The sequence below is a fragment of the Plectropomus leopardus genome, chromosome 10, assembly GCF_008729295.1.
Source record: "Plectropomus leopardus isolate mb chromosome 10, YSFRI_Pleo_2.0, whole genome shotgun sequence".
Classification (NCBI taxonomy): domain Eukaryota; kingdom Metazoa; phylum Chordata; class Actinopteri; order Perciformes; family Serranidae; genus Plectropomus; species Plectropomus leopardus.
The window spans coordinates 14493432-14512876 of record NC_056472.1 but is presented as its reverse complement, the minus strand read 5'-3'; the positions used below and the strand labels follow the sequence as shown (position 1 = coordinate 14512876).

General features: G+C 39.5%; 2 protein-coding genes across 2 annotated transcripts in view; both read left to right on the top strand.

The window, feature by feature from the left end:
- abca12 (ATP-binding cassette, sub-family A (ABC1), member 12) overlaps nucleotides 1-15616 on the top strand; it is a 78059-nt gene extending 62443 nt beyond the window's left edge. Inside the window, exons 59-71 of the mRNA XM_042494168.1 lie at nucleotides 497-674; nucleotides 961-1076; nucleotides 4515-4677; nucleotides 4936-5189; nucleotides 6533-6737; nucleotides 7164-7273; nucleotides 8026-8176; nucleotides 11318-11452; nucleotides 12071-12174; nucleotides 13442-13534; nucleotides 13820-13925; nucleotides 14214-14351; nucleotides 14814-15616. Coding sequence (XP_042350102.1) covers nucleotides 497-674; nucleotides 961-1076; nucleotides 4515-4677; nucleotides 4936-5189; nucleotides 6533-6737; nucleotides 7164-7273; nucleotides 8026-8176; nucleotides 11318-11452; nucleotides 12071-12174; nucleotides 13442-13534; nucleotides 13820-13925; nucleotides 14214-14351; nucleotides 14814-14918 — 1858 coding nt within the window. The 3' untranslated portion in view covers nucleotides 14919-15616. The remainder of the gene's footprint in view (nucleotides 1-496; nucleotides 675-960; nucleotides 1077-4514; nucleotides 4678-4935; nucleotides 5190-6532; nucleotides 6738-7163; nucleotides 7274-8025; nucleotides 8177-11317; nucleotides 11453-12070; nucleotides 12175-13441; nucleotides 13535-13819; nucleotides 13926-14213; nucleotides 14352-14813) is intronic.
- A 1226-nt stretch (nucleotides 15617-16842) lies between these two features.
- bard1 (BRCA1 associated RING domain 1) overlaps nucleotides 16843-19445 on the top strand; it is a 28764-nt gene continuing 26161 nt past the window's right edge. The window contains exon 1 of the mRNA XM_042494865.1: nucleotides 16843-17025. Within this exon, the coding sequence (XP_042350799.1) occupies nucleotides 16934-17025 (92 nt within the window). The 5' untranslated portion in view covers nucleotides 16843-16933. The remainder of the gene's footprint in view (nucleotides 17026-19445) is intronic.

The window sequence follows — 19445 nt, the reverse complement described above, 5'->3', positions numbered from 1 at the left end:
AGGCTTCTAAACACAAGCCAACATGTACATGCAGCAAAAATATGATTCAAAATTGGAAAGAAATAAACATCAGTATCCAAGATTATATGTTTTCCTGATGTTAGCATTTGGCTACATGTAGCAGTGTACTTGAATCTGAGAAATGGATATGTACAACACACTTCCTCCCATTAAAATCACCAATAAAAGCTTCTAAACAGAAAGTAAGAACATCAGCAACCAAGATTACATGTTTCCCTGTCGTGCTCACAGGGATCACTTTTACAGTTTAATATGAACAACCAACATTGTAACATTATATATCAGAAAATACAGAAAGGCATAATAGCTCCCCTCTAAGGAGTACATCACATATTACCATGCACTGCAGTAACATAATGGGCATTAATAGAGTTGATGTGGTTGAATGATAATTCACTAATTACAGATATGGCTGGTAATTAATGACACCAGTGCTGTCGCTGACATCTGAATGATCCAATTTTTGTCCTCGCAGTGTCCAGGGAATGCTCCAGATCCTCGTGGCTATGTGCGTGCTGACGGGTTATTCGATCACGACCGCCAGCTTTGCCATCTATGAAGTCTCTGAGCACCACAGTGGCTCCAAGAGGCTCCAGCACATCTCAGGCATCAGCGAGCCATTCTACTGGGCTGTGAACTTCTTTTATGACATGGTAACATCCCAAATGGACAGCTCACTAACCCTAGTTAAATATAGTCAGTCTCTTGTGTGTTTAAATCATGCTCACTAAAACACAAGCATATGTATGATATATTGCTTTACCATGTTCGATTCTAGATTGCAGTAGTAAATGCAAAATATACCCAGGCTTACTTAATAATGTATTCATTCATTCATTTAACAAAATATGTTTATATCATTATTAGTACATTGATTTGGAGCTAATTTACCAATGAAATGACATGCTTCATGGTGCTCCATTGTGTCTTTTTCCACAGGGCATGTATTTGATCCCTGTGACCTTGACTGTTGGTGTGATCGCAGCCTTCCAGGTTCCAGCCTTCACAGATCGGCAAAACTTGGGTGCAGTAACCCTGCTTCTGGTACTCTTTGGGTGAGTAATTTGGCCTCACTGCGTGTGTGAGTGTTTTGCAGTCTAACAATGTTTTCACTTTGGGGTATTGATTTTCAAAGCCTGCTGAACAATGACCGTCAGTTTATGGCATCGTTGGTCTTTTGGCTTGTTTTGTTCATGATCAAAAGTGATTTGATGATGAATCAGGCTGTCATGAGACTGAAACATCTGAATTATTCAGAGACAAAAGCCAATGAACTATTTCAAAATTAGCTGTTTTGTCCTTTGTAAGAGGAACACTATGTGTTATTATAACTGGTGTGTTAGTCCTGTAGCCCTTGCCATCAGATCAATCAGTTATGATGATATTGAACTCACCAATTGTGTAGATCTCAAGACACATTACAAAAAAAAAGCTTTTTCCTACTGCCGTCCCTTTCCCCTGCCTGGACGGATAAGAAAATAAAAAAGATTACATGCTTTTTAAACCTAAGGAAAAACATCAATAGTAAATGCCTCAAACTACCAAAAACAGTGCGATGTAAACAATCCTACAAGGGGCCAACAACAATGGGGAGACTTAGGAGCAAGAAGCAAAGAATAGTTAATACCTCCCATATTGTACATGGACACACTGTGATTTTGGACTTACAATATGTCAGGGTTTCCCATAGGGCTGCCGCCTGAAAGTTGGAGATTCAAATCATCAGTCAGAGACCCCTCAGTGGACTTTGATTGCTTCAAGTCGAGCAGTTTTTTGTTTTGTTTTTTGCTTGTCATTGTGCTGTGCAGAGTATTTATGGGGATGGTTTGGTTCATAGATTTTGGAGTGAAGCGAGCACTCTTGACTTTGACACTACTCTTGATAACATCGTTCTAACGTTAAAACTTTATATGAAATTAACCCTGAATCATCAAATATTCGTATTGAACAGCCAAATCTGATTCGACTGACATAATTCTGAGTCAGGTTCAGCCCTAGTGTCCCACAAATTAATTTATTTCTAGTGGTCTAACATGATTTAAACATCTGCCATCACGTATTGATTCCATATTTTTGGAGCTGGACCATTAATTAGGAGTGCTAGTGCAATATATAGACTATTGTTATTCTTACCACCACACTCTCAGCGTGCAGAGCGTACTCAGGGCACAGACAGAGCAGCAGAGCACCAAGTGCAGTGAAAGGGGAACCAAACAGTTCGTCTGCAGCAGCTGCTTCTGTCATTCATCGATCTGATCAGCTCCGACCAGATCAGCAGATAAATTAACTCTGTGACTCAAATGGATTCTTAGGAAAAATAACTTTTGAGGAGCTCTGCCTGTGCTTCCGTCGTCAGCTACTGCCATAAATAGATTGTTATTCTGTGGGAAAAACTGCATATACAGCGGCTGCAGATTTGCATAGATGTGCATTGTCTCGATTTATTTAAACTGCTCTCCAGAGTTGACATAAAAATAGGTTACAAAAATAGGTCCAGTTGTTTAACAAACACAGTGGTGAGATGGTTATACAGGTTGAATCAAGTTGACAGTTTACTTTGATGGTAAAACTAAAGGGGATGCACCTATATTGCCAGGAGTGATTCCAACAGCACATCTACTGCAGGTGGATCAAAGTTGAACCAGTAAGATGGATTGCACATGTTTGTATCAATGATGCCTTCTACCAAAATCTCAATAACTACTAAAAATATCTCATCGACTCTGAAACAATCGAATGCATCAAAGCCCATTTGATGCTGCAGGACAATAATCCTCACCATGCACCAACAAATCAAAGGACTTTTTTGTTTTAGTCAAAGTTATTTGTTAAATGAAAGGCTTCTAAATTTTCAAAAGTGTGTCCTCACATGCCCACTGTATTTTCAAGCCTCCACTGCGTGTTACTTTGGGTGCCACCAGGTTGGATTAACAGCGCTGAGCATACGGTGGCTGCCGTTCTTCAAATGCAAGCACAGCTCAATTTTTTCCAAATTTCTTGCAAAGACAGATGGTGGTAGGGCTGAAAGGATGATAGAAAAATCACTTCCAACATGTTTATCGTATTCAAGCCAAAGGCGCCAGAGAGAGGGATGGAGGGGGATCAGGAAGCAACAGGGCTAATGACAACAACAATATGACTTGGCTGATTTCATGATACCACGATTTTACATTGAATCTGACACTGAGAATTAGATTTTTGGATAGGTGCCAAACTAGTGGCACGCCACGTTTCCTCACATCTGGATTACTGAGATTGTTTACATCATTCCCTAAATGTAGCTGAAACTTAGTCCCCTATGTTTCCGTTTGCTGTCGCAAACCTTGTCCTGAGCCCCAGATCTTAGGGGGCCAAGTCAGCACTCTGCTTCTCATTTATCAGACAGATGTCTCCCTCCCAAGCAATGAATAATCACAGTCTGTCAGGCGGCACCCACCTGGTCTGGTCTGCAGCCTTCTTGCTTCTGTTCCTTGTCATGGCTTGGCATCCGCAGTCTGCCTACCAAGCACCTTTTTTTGGGCATTGCACGCAGATGCTTTGTCTCTGTCCGACTCAGTTTGTGTCTGTGTCTTTCTTTCGCCACTACTTTTTTCTTCTTCATCTCACTCTCCCTCCCTCTCTTTCCCTTCTCTGTCTTGCTGACCCAGACACCCCAATCAAATGAACAAGCAGATTATGTGAAAGAAAAGAGAGAACGAAAAAAAAGGAAAAGGATGTTCTACCACCAGGGGAATAAAGGGAGAAGTAATTTATCTTCCTCTCTTTTGGCATGATGACTGAATGTTTACCCTCCTCATGGTGTGGCATTTTCCCCCTTACATTTCAGTATTCTTTGGCGCCTATTTTCATCAGACTCACAGCTGCTCTGTTTAGTCTATGAAAGGACTGAACCACTTCAGTTAAGAAATGCAAGGTCATGTCATTTTAGAAGATGCATTTGTGAGGAGGACTGTATGAAGTTTCCATATCCACTTTGTGTGTTTGTCTTTGTGGGTTTTCTGTAGTTGGTAACAACCCAGCCAGATCAAAGCAGTGCTATTTTAAGTTGTGTGTGTGTGCTTAGTAGGGGTTGACAAATTATTGGCCCGGCCAATTATCGGGGCTGATGTTTGGCATTTTGCAATACATGCAAGCATGCGAGGAACTTTTACTTTGTGAAACCTCAGAGAGCTATTTTTTTTCATTCATTTTTTATGTACATTTTCACTGAACATTATAGAAAAAAAGTTGCAGGGAACTTGCTTTAAATAATGTTGAAAGCTTAAACTTTGATTAAACATTTACCAAAAGCAATTAAACAAAGTTTTGTGTTGGAGTTTGTATATACCAAATTCTAAATTTGACAGAAATATTTTCGTTTTTATTGTAAATGCAAAATAAGTTCCAAAAATTGTCACTAATAATCTGTATTGATAGCATCCCTGAAAAACCGATATCAGTCAACCCCTAGTGTGTGTTTTGCTTAAAGTGTCCTGTCATTGTCAATTCTTTAGGTTCTCTACCTTCCCCTGGATGTATCTGTTAGCAGGCGTCTTCAAGGATGCAGAGATGGCCTTCATCGCATATGTGTGCATCAACCTCTTCATCAGTGTCAACACCATCATGTCCACCTCCGTCCTTTACTTCATTAGTCAGATTACAGTGATTAAACAGGAGGTGAGCATACCTGAGTTAAGATGCCTTCTGTTAGCAACTGAATATCTGAAGTAGCTAAATGCACACTTCAGTGTGTGACTGTTCGTTCCCTGTAGATGCAGGGATATTGTTACAGAGGAGTATGAAGGGCAAACATACCTTACATATCCAGAGAAAGATTACAATTCAGGATGAGCTCTCAGGTCGCTGCAGTGTTTTATATCCTCTATTCTTATCCTTCCCCCTTCTCAATGTCTTCTCTTCTGTCTTCTGCTGTAGTTCGTCCAGAAAGTCTTCGAGCAGCTGAGCCATGCCTTCCTAATCTTCCCCCAGTTCAACTTTGGGGGCGGGCTGATAAAGTTGGCCAGGACGAACATAGAGGTCCAGCTGCTCAGTGGCTATGGCATTGATGCCTACAAGAACCCATACTCCACCGAAGCCCTCGGCTGGATGTTCATCTCCTCCTTCATCCAAGGCGTAGTCTTCTTCACACTACGCCTCCTGCTCAACAGGTTCCTCATACGCAAAGTGAGGTAAGGAAAACATAAGTCAGACGTGATGTGGTGATTCACATCCAGCCTTGTAATTGAATTGTAAATCTTCTGTATGTACACAATGTGTGGTTGAGATCAATTTCATTTGGTTTTCTAGCACATCTGGAAGTTTTGTTTTCTCTTAGTAGTATATGGAATTGAATAGTTGATATCCATGAGTCTCTTTAAGTATTTAAATAAAATACATAGTGAAAATACATGTGTTTAAAAGGTTAAATTAATGAAGATCAATATCAGAAATCTCTTTTGTAAAAGTATATGCCAAGAATATTTAGGCCCAGACATAGCAGACTCTTGAACCACTTTAGTAAAAGAATGTTCTTAAAAAGTACCAGCCAATCACATATTTAATGGGGCATTTTCTGTGTCTTTGCAAGTCACATTAACATAAAGGTGAAGTGCGTAAAATTTATGATGATTTTGTGGTGTCTAGCTGTGAATTGTAGACTACACCCAGCTAAAACTTACCCCGGCAAGAATTTTTTCATTGTTCATTATTTAAGAGGTTTTCATTGAGAACTGAATAATCCACAGAGGTCTCTTTCTCTCCAAAACAAAGAATGCAGGAAATTAAAACAGCTATAAACACAGAATAAATCAGTTTCACGTAAAATCAGTGAATCTCCAGTGCGGTTTGTCATCTCAGTGACCACCTGCTACTCCACAACATGCCCACCCCTTTTCTCTCATAAGTTTATGTGTGCTCACCTTTTTCTGATCCAAACATTCAGGAGGTCTTTACTGTGAGCCAAATTATCTGTAGACACTTCTTCTTTTCCAGAGCAAACAGACCCGGTGGTTTAAATTCATCAAAAACAAAATAAAGCATTTTCAATTTATTTGGCATGTCCCTGCGGGCTGCTAGTCCAACACATGCTTATGTGAAGTCACCTTTTTTCTCAGATAACTTCAGATCCAGACTTTTAGGAGGTTTTAAGCAACAGGATTAAGCACTTTCACTTTATAAACATTGCAACCAGTGCTGCTTATTGCAGTTGGGCAATGTAAAAATGCAAATGGCCTTACCTGGAGCCAGAGTTTGGTTTGATCATTATGAGCTACTGTCAAAACATGGCAGTGCAATTGTCAATCTCCAAGAACCAGGGACCCACTCCCTATGTAGATATAAATGGCTTATTCCAAGGTAAGGAGAACAAAACAATTCTTATTTTCAGGTCATTACACACTATAGAAAACAAACTTATATTATATTCTATTTCTGCCAATATGTCCCTCTAAATCTTACACACTGGTCCTTAAAACACTGTGTAGGTATTATAAAATAATAATAATAATAAATAACAATAATCAACTTTTTGCAGGAATTTGATTTGGAGCAAAAAGAAGGTGCCACAATTGACCTGTGAGGACGAGGATGAGGATGTAGCAGCTGAGCACCTGCGGGTGTCCAGTGGAGCAGCAAGCATGGACATACTGCAGGTCAACCAGCTGTCTAAGGTCTATCAACACCTCAAGAAGAAGATCCATGCTGTCAAGAAGATCTCTGTGGGCATCCCTGCGGGAGAGGTAAGCCGTTACCCCTAGTAGGAAGTCAGAAGGATAAGGAAAGGGGCGTTGCATAATTGATGACTATTATCAACATCCTGTGACAACAGCATCACTGTTATTGTAGATAGGTACGAGTCACTATTCCACAGAATAGATACATTCATTGATAACCTGCCAAACTATGCCCCTGCAATACTGGAGGTGCCACTAGAAGGCACATTCCATAAATCAAAAAAGTATCAACAGCCTGTTGAACTTTTTTCACCTTATTTCCCTGGTAGAAACACTTCAGCCAAAACAACAGATCCTTAGGTGATTTTTCTCTCTGTAGATCTGAATACTGGCCATTTTGTTAATATAATATTTGAAAAAGCCCAAAGCATTATAGCACTGTAAAGTTGACAAATGCTCCAGAATTACTGAGCAATGAGTGTTCGCTTACAGTGCTTTGGTCTGCTGGGAGTGAATGGAGCAGGAAAAACTACCACCTTCAAGATGCTGACTGGAGATGTTAGCCCCACTGATGGCACTGCACAGATCAGGGATTGGGATGGGTAAGCTGTTTATGGATGTATTTGTTCATCATCACACACATATAATGCGCAAAAAAATTAACTCAAAGTTTTTTGCCTTTTACTTATTGAGGATATGGATTTGTTTTTGCTATCCCCTTTCTCTGATTCTGCAACAGAGCTTACCCAGACTTTTTTAGTCCAAAATAAATCTACCAGCACATCAAACACATAAAGGTGTCAGACTTATGTTAGAGTAAAAACAAATATCAATTTTATTTATATGTTTGTTGGTAAAGCTTTATGGTAACTGACTACAGGCCACAGTTGCCCTCTTGCTTTTCCTTCCATTGTGGCATACCATGCTCACTCCTGAATACACCAGGTAAATATTTGGTTACTTAAAATATATTCCTGCAAACCTGATTTATGAAAAGCACAATAGAGGACACAACAGAAGCCATCACAGGAGGACATAGCTTTGATTTCATCTCTACAGGTGCCCGAGCCACACTGTCTAATGAATCTGAGCTAGATTAAATTTGCATAGCACAAATACCCACAAATGAGGAATGATATTGCCTCCTATCTGCCAAAATGTTAACGGAAATGGTTTGGGTTTTAGCAAGTAGCAGTTGTACCATATACCCATATCTCAGACTATACGGGTATAAACCACTGTACTCACAAGACTTATAACAGCTCTGTTTTTAAGCTGTTTGGTGGATATTCCCAGCAGGATCATTGGATGGCATTTAAGAGAATATGTCTTTCTTGGTATTCTTTCTTCCCAGGCGGTTGGTTGACATCATGGAGTGCCGTAACCAGGGAATTAACATCGGCTACTGTCCCCAGGTGGATGCGCTGGACAGTCTGCTCACTGGAGAGGAACACTTGTACTTCTACGCTCGCATTCGAGGCATCTCAAAGAGAGAGATAGACAGGGTAAGGAAGATCTGCAGACTCTGTGCTGCTTTTCAAAGCTCTGGGTGGTGACAACACCATCCACAAAATGACACAGGATCTGATATAAATTCAAAGGTGCACTCGCACTGCAGGACTAGTAACTGTTGATGCTTCTATGCATACTGAATGAGAGGGCGCGCAGTGTTGAGCGATGTGTGCTGAAAGCTGTACTATCTGGGGCAAAATGGAAAAGCTTTTGTTGTCAGCTTGTGCAATCCAAACTTCAGAATTAAGCTGATGCTGTATGCTTCACTGCAGACAAATTTACATTTAAACGATACTTTGATGATGAGAGGATCTCATTTGACATGTCACTTTAGCCCCATTCTTCCCATTTATCTTTCTGAGAACTAATCAATCTTGCCTCTGTGGTGATTACTGAGTGTGCCTGTCTTTTGCTGCTGCTGCTGCTGACATGAGAAGAATCCACAGAACAACCAATCAACACATGATGTGATTTCTGATTTTCTATCTGGATTTTCTTCCCCCCAAAAGAAACAGAACAAAAACAGCTCTGAGGTGTGCAAAAAATGTGTGCAAAAACGTCGTGACAAATTGAAATTGTGTGCAGAAAAACATCTATCTATATTTGTCTCTCTCTTTACACCATATTTGGATGCAGAAGTATAAAACATTGATTGCCTCCGACAATCTCAGTCATGTTACAAACAGAATCGCGCTCACACACACACATTAGCAAGGGTGCTGGTAGAAACACAGACACACATTTACTTACACACGCAGTGAGGCAGAGAAATGGATCTGTCTGGCTCTAGTCGGCATTGCTGCTGTCGTTACAGCTCCTCATCTCTTGTCTGGGTAGCGACAACAATGGTTATAATGGCCACAGCAATGGTGTGGGGCTAATTCACAAAGATGAGGTTATATATAGAGTTCCTCTTATGTTGTCTCCCACTGAGAGTCCCCTAGCTGTGGATAATGAGACAAGCCTTAATGGGGTCATTTTGCATTGACATGGTTTTGTCAGGCTTAATGAGCTGTTACATTAAAGGTGATAGAAAGTGGCTTTTATGAGGGAATGTAAAAAAAAAAAAAAAACAGCATATTTTGATGTGAACCAGTCAGGTATTGCCATGTTGCCAGTGCTGATAATTTGATTTTAGCTTCTGATTCTGTGTTTTTTACTTACGTATGTAACAGGGTTTTTCCTGCATAGAGAATTATGAGGCAACAGTCTCCATCAAAATTTGTCCTACCTCAAGCTCAAGACTAATTTGACAGGAGTGATAATTTAGGTGTGCTGCACTTCTGTAGTTTGTAACTGCAATTATGGTGTTACGCCAATGTTGTGGCGCTGTTGTAATCAGCACAATGCACCAGGACAGGCGCTACCAAAATCGCCAAAGAAGTAGAAATGAACTGTCTGTTGAGGACCACAACAATGAGGGGTCCAGTCTGGTGCGCCACAGTGTTTTTGCGAGTAACGTCTTTGTCAAAGGTCAGCTTCTCTGTAACATAATAATGCTCTACAAAAAAACCTTCTCTGGCCATTACTCAACATTATAGCTCAGTAAGAGAAGGGGAGACATTTGATCAGGTACTGAATTTGTGAAACTAATCCTGAAACTGTGCTGACTGTATAGATCTTCTGCGCTGCTGGAGGGAAGATGTGTGTGAAGCATCCATGTTTTTACAGACATCATTGTAAACTGTAATTGCAACTTGACTGGTTCACAATGGCACACAATCAAGAGGCAGTAATTCTAGTTACGTTTTTTTTAAATGCTTCAAAAACAGGAGGGCATCCACATTTGTGTTAATATTTTAACAGCAGAATAAAACAGTTCTATAAGATATTCAGTATATCAGTATTTGTGGTTATATTCTCAGTCTCAAATAAAATGTAACCAGGTCATGTGATGTGCTACTTCATTACACAAACAAATCTTACTGAGACCGCAGAAAACTACAGATGAACATTTAATACCCAGGAATTAAATGTTCATTTTGAGCCAAGACAAACCCTGTGTAATGTCCTACGCTGTTCTAATAATAATCTGGATCAGTAAACTCACAATCATACTGAAAAATCAACACTAAAGGTAAATCCTTACAGAGAACAAGCAGATAATCTTAAGTGAACAGAGTCTATCAGCTGCATTTGCTTGCTTCAATGATCTGGTTCTCAAACTTGCCAACTAATGGGAAAGAGGCCAAAGCTTACCAATGGGAAATCACCTCAAGCTATTTGAAAATGAACTGGTATTTACAGCACACTATTTTATGTGATTAATAGGCAAGCATAGAGAGATTTAAGCCACTGAAATGGTTATGAACCACTAAGGGTTTTTTTCTTCCATCTGTGCTTTCAGTGTGGTTTAACACACCGGATAAATTCATATTCACCAAATAGATTATGCTGCGTCAGTTCCTGTTCTCTTAAGCTAAAGCCCCGGGACAGCATGGAGTTTAGATAGAATAAAGTCACGAAGTAAAATCATCATTGTTGTACAAACAAAATTAAATATGCATAGGCATGGGACAGATAGATTCCTTAGTTATTTGCAGTGCAGCTGGACAGAGTAGTAGGAGGCAATAGCAGAAATGAACATGAATATAAAGTAGCAAATAAGATGTAGGGCCAGCTTTTTGTAAATCCAGCTTTCCCTGCTGTATGCTGTGGGATATTGGACATTTTTTCTCCAGAGAGAGGTCTTCCAGTTGATTGATTAAAGGGATGGAAAATCAACTCCTTGTAAAGGTCCGGTGTTGTTGTGTTTGAGCCACAGTTGGGGGGTTGACTTTATCCTCCTGCGTATGAAATTAGGGAGTGGGATACTGGTCTGTGAAATTGTCTCATTTTCCTTTATAGTCATAGAGCCATGCAGAGCAGTCATTAAACCCACTGACTCCCAGTATATGACTGCAAGACCATTACATATCTCTTCCATTGATTAGCAGTTTGCAGCAGAAACAGGTTAGGGGGTTTCCATTGACTACCTTCAGATATAAGCCTATTTGCATGAAAACAAAGCAAAACCTCAGACTACTATAGTTTTTTATCATTTCAAACCACAAACCTTAACTGTAAATGTAAATAATTTGGTGTTCATTATTTTGTTCATTCACTGTATAATCCCCTGCATATTTCCTTTAAAGGTGGTGAACTACCTGCTGAAGAAACTGGAGTTGAGATACCACAGAAACATCATAACTGATGGTTACAGTTGCGGCACCCGCAGGAAGCTCTCAACTGCGCTGGCTCTCATCGGGCATCCACAGATCCTGCTCCTGGTGAGGAAACACCTGTTCACACTGCTGCCGCTGTCCATTTAATGGCCTAACTGGCCACCAGACAGCAAATATTAAACTAACTATTTACTACTGTTCCTCCTGAAAAGGTCCTTGAGGTAAAATAGATATTGATCCCCGAGACTTGACAGATCTCATATAGTTAATTAGTCTGTTTCCACAGACTCACCCAGGGGTGGCCTTCCCTGTTAGCTTTTAACTTTACTTCTACCTAATGTCTCTATCAAATCCTCTCTTCTCTTCCCTTCTCTTCTTCCTTGTGTTCTCAACCAGGTTTCTATTTTGTTTTTTCTGTATATCTTAATTTCCACATCCTCTCTTGAACTTTTCAGCAGCCTGGTGTTGTCTTCATCTTAATTTCTTCTTTTTCCTTTACCTTTTTTTGCTTTGTATGTAACACTTGGCCTCCATCTCCTTTCCTGTTTTGCAACTGTGCATTTGTGTTTACTCTTTATTGTTCACCCTGCCCCTTGTTTTCTCCTCCTTCTACTGTATGTACCACACACTGTTTTCATTTAGCCCCAGCTTGTTTTCCCTTGATATCTCTACCCTGATTTCAACCTTCCTCTTTCCTCTTCTCATTCTCTTCTCTCTCCACAGGATGAGCCAAGCTCTGGCATGGACCCTCGGACCAAGCGTCACCTGTGGAAAATCATCTCTGAAGAAGTGAAAGGAAAATGCGCTGTGGTCCTTACCTCTCACAGGTTAGTACCAAATACATACACCTGCTACAGTCCATCATCACTGATCGAATTCTGTTTTATTTTATAGTATTTTGTATACACATATTGTTTATAGGATTAGGGCTACAATTACAGGTAAAACATAAGGTGAGCTTTTGCCCCCACAGTACTGTAGTTACCTTCACTAAAGTAGTTATGTTTTTTGGTTTGGTTTCTTTGTCAGCGGGATTGGGGAAAACCCAGGGAAGAACGCATTCAGTTTTCGAACAGATCTGAATCCAAGAGCAGATACATCATTTTTATTTTTTAGACAGCATGAAAGACAGCATGCAGCACAATACAGTATGTTGCAAGACTCCCTTGGATCTGAAAAAGTGTTGAGAGGACTGACAGGACCATGCCACCTCCCAAAGCCATCCGTGCAGAGCAAGAATCACTGCTATGTGATATGTATTTGGGATACCCTCGGACAGACAGGGCAAAACAAATAGGACAAACAAAACAATGCTAGGGGTATAGCTACAAATGCAACTGAAAAAATGATGATAATAATAAAAGCATGTGAATATTGATAGATTTGCAAACAACGCCCCATAATGGCAAATGACCTCATCCACTATTATTCAAAGGTTGTCAATTAAGTTTACATAAGGTATCCAAATTTTATAATGGATGTCTTTTTTCCCCATTTTTTTCACTTTTGTTATAATTGCAAGGTATGGCATTTGGCCCAAATGCTATACATCTTAACATCCAGTAGATGGTAGTAAAGTTCAGTAGTGACTAAACAATAGCCAACTGTAGAAATACGCAAACTCCATATCACAATCCACATTTTCATATCATGCAACTAATAATACTTCGCTCAGATCCACATGTGAATTGTTTGCAATCATTTCTACCTGAGATGTTAAAGAAAATTGATTGCAATTTACGATTCACAAGAACAAGCATTAATACCATCTGTTATTAAGAAGTATTTAAAAAATGCACAGCTGAGAATATGAGGCTTCAGCTAGGCACAACCATATTTTGACATCTTTCCAACAGTTTTGGAAATTATATCCAGACTATGTAGTAGTTGCACACGCAAATTTGCATCATGGAAGACTGGACTATTGGCCTCGAGAATATCTGTGCCTTCAGAGTGTCCCTCAAAATAACAACTAGGATATGTACTAAATGTATTCTTTTTATTTCTGTGTGATGACAGACATGGCTAATTACTGTATGCTCAAAGGGTCGTCGTGTGACCTTTTATCTTTCTTTCTTTGTCTCTGTCTCTCAGCATGGAGGAGTGTGAGGCACTGTGCAGCCGTCTTGCCATCATGGTGAAAGGTCAGTTCCGTTGCCTGGGCTCCCTGCAGCACATTAAGAACAGGTTAGTGACCTCTGCTCATCCTCCAATCCAGCCATTACTGCTCTCCCCACCCTGAGCTCACAACCTCGTATTCTTCTCCCTCTGGGGTACTTTGTGCAACTGATTGTTCAACTTTACTTGTAACAATGCAACCCCCTGCTCCACACACACACACACACACACACACACAGACACACGCACGCATGCATACACACACACACACACACACAGACAGCCAGCACCTAACCCCCACCTCTTAGACATGTAATAACACAGTGCTTTGTTTGTAAAATCTCCTTTGTGCAGGTTCGGCAGCGGGTTCACTGTGAAGATGTACTTGGCTAAGGCCTCCTGTGATGCAGAGGCAATCACTGGCTTCATGCAGCGTCGATTTCCCAGCACTTATCTCAAGGTGAGCTTCGCCAGCTATCCAACGTAGTTAAGAGTACTTGGAAGAGAAGAGAGGGAAGACTTAGTATATATTGGTTTGCAAAAAATTGTAGTTGTATGTATGTTTTTTTCTGCTAAATATTTCGTGAAGACTGGGCAAGCTGGGAATTTTTTTTTTTTTTGATAGATGTGATGTCTGCTCAAATGGTTAGAAACAGCTTTTAATGTGTTTTACAGAATTTTGGTTACACAGACAACATATATCAGAATATATAACCTTCTACTTCGGCAATTTATTCTCAATACACAGGACCAGCACTCCTCTATGGTGGAGTACCACGTACCAATTGCACCAGGAGGGGTGGCTGACATCTTCGACCAGCTGGAGTCCAACAAGAATGCTCTGCAGATCAAACACTTCTCTGTGAGCCAGACCACACTGGATGAGGTGAGAGAAATAGACAGGACATAAACAGAGAGAGAGGGGGGACTAGTGTGAGGCTTTGTAGGGGTGGGTGGATGGCAGCGAGGGACAGAAAAAAAGGGACAGGAGATGAGACAAGACGAGAGAGGGTGGGAGGGGAAGCAGGGACAGAAGAAAGCTGAGTGGGAGTGGAAGACTGAGTTGAAAAAGTTTAAAAGAGGCAGAGGGAAACTGACAGAGGATATGCCTGAGGGAAAATAAATGGAATATGAGTTAGGGAGAGAATCCATGAGCTTCATATGCAGCCAGTGCTGATATTCTTCAACTATTCTGCCCTTCTGGGGCTCTGGGATTGGAAGAAACCATTGCCAAATAAAGAGAGGGGGATTGGGAAGGGAAACTGACCAGCGGATAAACTAAAATTAGAGATCAGAGAAAAATCTTTTCTGTTGGCATTGCACTTAAACTATTTCTGAACCTTCACAGGTCTTCATCAACTTTGCCATGGGAAACATCGGCATGGAACCTGTAGCACTTAACTGCGAAGATGAATGTGATGGCCTGGACTCCATAAAGGCAGTAGAAACGTAGAGCTGACTGTGATCTTGTTTTGTCTGCAGCCCTTATAAATGAAACACAATGTCTGATCATAGCAATCTGCCTCTAATATACTGTATACCTGCAACATGACAGTTTAAACCATTTTTGTTGAAAGTGTCTTCACTGATCACATGAAAGATATCTTATATTACAAGGACACATGCAGATTTGCATACATGCACAGATGACAAAAGTAGATCGTTTAAAGTTTTCTATCCAACAGGTGACACGCCTGTGTACCTTTAATACTGCCTTATTATTTATGAAGGACAAATATAATTGTGTTGGCTATTCATTCCTCTTTGTGGTTGGGACACTATTGACTATTTGATTGTTGTACCATAGCAAATTAAAGGCACTATTTTCTATATAGAATCTTTTTCATTTTACATTAAAGTTAGCAAAACATGATTTTACATCATCTTGAAGCACTCACAGTAAATATATAACGTGTCTACAGATGTTATTTTTTTAGCTAACAAAAGGAAATATTCATACTCAGAAGAACATCTTCAATATGCACTTTTTCCCTACTCATTAATGCTTCCTCTAAGGGCATACCTAACTTTTTAGAATGAAAGTACTGAATATTTAATGGACTTTTTTTTCCTTCTTATGGACCAGTTCCACATTGTCTTGAATGTATCAAGCATATATTTTATTCTAATAAAGCTATTTTTCAAATGCAACTTATGTTCATTTCCCTATTGTACATGCCTATGTGATGTTTTAGCTTGGATCACATTTAAGATCTTTAATGTTTTATTTTAATGACATTCCAGTTTATTTTATGACATTTTCATTGTTTGAGTAGGAGTTCATCATGCTCCATGTTATTTTCTTAATAGTCGGTGTCCTGATGAGAAGAACAGGCTAGCATAAAAATGTAAGGCGAAGACAGCCAATGAGATACAGCCATAGGCCACATTTAAAATAGAAATGATACAATAAAACACACATTATCATTTCCTTTTTGAAGAATATTACTACTGTTCATAAGCTACACAGATGACATGATGGCAAATATAATATTTCCTGGATGGGCCTAGGATATTCAGTTAGAGTGGAAGCCACATTGTGACATTCAGCCTGACAGGATAAATAAATTTTGTTTCACATTTTTTGATTCTAGCTAATATTAATGCACATAAAAGCATCTTTATTTATACTATGTCACTATATTTGGGTAATGCACTAAACTAGTGTCAACATTTGGGCAAGCTATCACACAGAAATAAATTGCAGTGCACCAGATCAGAATCAAATTGAATACTTAAATCCAAATCTGTACATGCTGAATGACAATAACTAAAATCAAGCTGGGTGGGGGCTGTACTTTATTTATCAGAAAAGGGGTTAGCTGGGGTGTGCTTTTAAAAAATAAATAAATAAAAATGTATTTTCGAAGCTTAAAATATTTTTGGGGGAAAATGCATAACCCTCCCTTCACCATAAATAACTATATTCCAAATAAATATTTTTCACTATTATAAATTGTGTAATATTGTCAATTAAAAAACAAAATAAAAATAAAACAGCATGCTCTTTAAAACCTAGATTTGGGGGTTCTGAGAGTAGTTAGATTAACAGACAATGCAACAATTTAAAGTTAGCCCCCCGGCGCGCGCTCGCACACACACACTAAACCAAATCAAAGAACATAATATCCTCTCCAGTGGTGAAAAAAAATATTTGAAGTTCCTCCCCGTTTTGTACCAGCCCCTCCCCTCACATGTTCAATCGTAGGCCTATATTTCAATTAGTTTTAGAATAAATTAAAACGTATACAACTCCTCCTTATAGTACATCCATGATACCACTATGTTTAGGGGTGTGCCGAACTACGTCATTGCCGTGGTTATGACAGGCGTCACGGGCTACTTCCGCAAAGCTTTGGCGGGAGATGCAAGTAACCAGGAAGCAAGCTCGGTTTGTTTCACAGTCTTAGTTCATAAGCGAATTGATAACAGAAGAGGCTAAGGAAACATATTTCCTTTATTTTCATCATGGATAATGATGTCCCCGTGCAGACAAAGGACTGGAAGAATACAAAGGAGGCGGTGGCGAACTTTCGACGACTGCTGCTTTGCTCCAAATGGTAAGTCAGTGTTAGAGGCGAGCAAAAAGTCCGTTGTTGTGTAACAAGCAACGTTACCTAACGTAACCTACACGTTTGTTTGTCAGACTAACTTACTGGTTAATAAATGCAAGAGGACGATGCTTCACGTATGCACAGCTAATGGTAGTTATCATTCTTTCTACGGTTACGAGTCTCTTTACATGGGAACTCAAATCGTATCGCATAAAAGCAAAGACACTGAAAAACGTTTTCAAACGATGTTTGAAAAAACTTGTACCTTCTGCAATCACCGTTGCAGATAGTTGAAAGAGGCAGAATTAAGAGTTTAAGATAATATGATGCTGCCTGTTGATCGCTAAGTTTCTATCTTAAGGGACTGTTCGTCATTTTTGAGAAGGGCGGGATGGTGTCAAACGGGGGGAAGCACGTCAAATATTTTTTTTGTAACTACTTTGTGAGGGGCAATATATAATAATTTTGCCCTGGCGAAGGACATTTAACTTTGCATGGTTGTTTTCTGTATTCATGTTAAATATCCTTGCAAGTGTATTTGAAAGGCATGTTTTGCGTTAAAAATATCTGAAATGAAATAACAATATTTATTGTAGCCAGAAACTGTGAAATGGTTGAAGGGAGAGTCCTGTTTTCCCCCAAATCATACAGGGCAGGGGGGCTTAAGGAGAAATATTTGTACCCCCCCCCCCCCCCATTTTAGTTTTAAAAAAAAAAGTACAGTCCCTAATGTTAGCTAACTTCTTGGTATTGCTTGTCATTTTCAGGTTTAATCCAACTATATGCATGTGCTATAGTAGGTCAGGTTTTCAAAACCACTGTGCGACAATAACACAGCGGCACAGCCAAGTGCTTGGTAATGCTGCATTTTATGAGACACAATGTGATAAACAAAGTACACACTCCACGTAACAGCTTGAGTAGCCTGAGGTTGGGAAAGCTGGATGTAAACATTTCCTAGATATAATAGAGCTTACAGGGTTGCATAAAAGCCAAAGTGTATTGAGGATACTGCCCAATAAGAAATTAGTCACATAAAGGTGTGTGTTACTGTGTGATTTTGTAATGGTAAGTTGCTTAAATGCAGGTTTAGTGATGGGACATTGCAGGATGTTGAACCTGACTGTGTTAAGGAACATGCTGTTACACATTCTGGATGCGAGGATGCTCCATTAACTCCAGCCTGATGGCAAGAGGGTAAAGAGTCTATAAGAGAAGTGTAGGAGGGGTCCGCCACACTGCTGGTGGCTATTCAGATGCAAAGTCTATGCTAAATGAACTCTATGTAGGGTGTGAGACTTCAATGATGCACCCTGCTGGCTCCACTACCTGATGCAATTGCCAAATCAGACTGTAGTGCAGGCTGCTCAGGATGATCTCTATAGAAGGACAGACGGTGAGGTTAACTCTCCTCAGCATCTGCAGGAAATAGAGCATAAACTGGGTAGAGTTGCAACTATGAGATTTTCATGGAACAATAACCATCTCGGAAAATATTGCGGTTTCGCATTATCACATTATTAAAGAATTATTATAATTATCAGTCAAAATGACCCTTAAAGGAATGAAAACTGAAGAGTTAGTTTTGGTTGAAAAAAAGAGTCACTATAATTAAGACTTGACACCATTTATTAATGAAAGCATGTATAAAATGTTGTCCTTTTGAAAATATCTAAAATAAAAGTGAGTTGTTTTTTTTTTTAAAAAAATCGTAAATAATTGATGTACAGTGGGAGCTTAAGTTTTTTGGTTATTAAAAATATTCCAACAACTGTTGTATGGACGATTTGATAGACATTCATAGTTGCCAGAGGATTAATTCTGTCCTTTCATCTTGCATCATCACTAGGTCAAAATGTATCAAATACTTTGCTGCATGTTGAAATACTACCACTCAAACAACATTCCCATCGACATAACGTACTCTTTGTTTTTAGTGCTAATTAGCAAGCATGCTAACACACTAAACGAAGAAGGTGAACATGGCAAAAACAATAGCTGCTAAATATAAAAATGCTAGCATTGTGAGCGTATTAGCATGCTTGAGTTAGCATTTAACTGAAAGCACAGCTGTGGCAAACTCCAGCCTTACATAACCACTAGCATATCTGTAAACTCTGATTCTTGTTGCATTTAGCCCAAAATGTATTAAAAAATGCCTGAGATGGCTTTTCATTCATACTCTGTCTTAAGTTTGATTAGTTAAGGAGAAGCTTTACAAAAAGAAACATCATTCCACATATAAATTGCATGCAGATCATAAATGGGTAGTTGCATGTGTTGCACTGACAGATACTGATTAGTTTCCTTTAAAGTTTCCTATGAATGGCTACTTATGGATCTTTTTATTACTCCACTTGTGGGTATGGAACGTGAACAGGAGTGGACTCTGTGCTTATCCTTGGAGGCACCACCAGTGCTGGAGG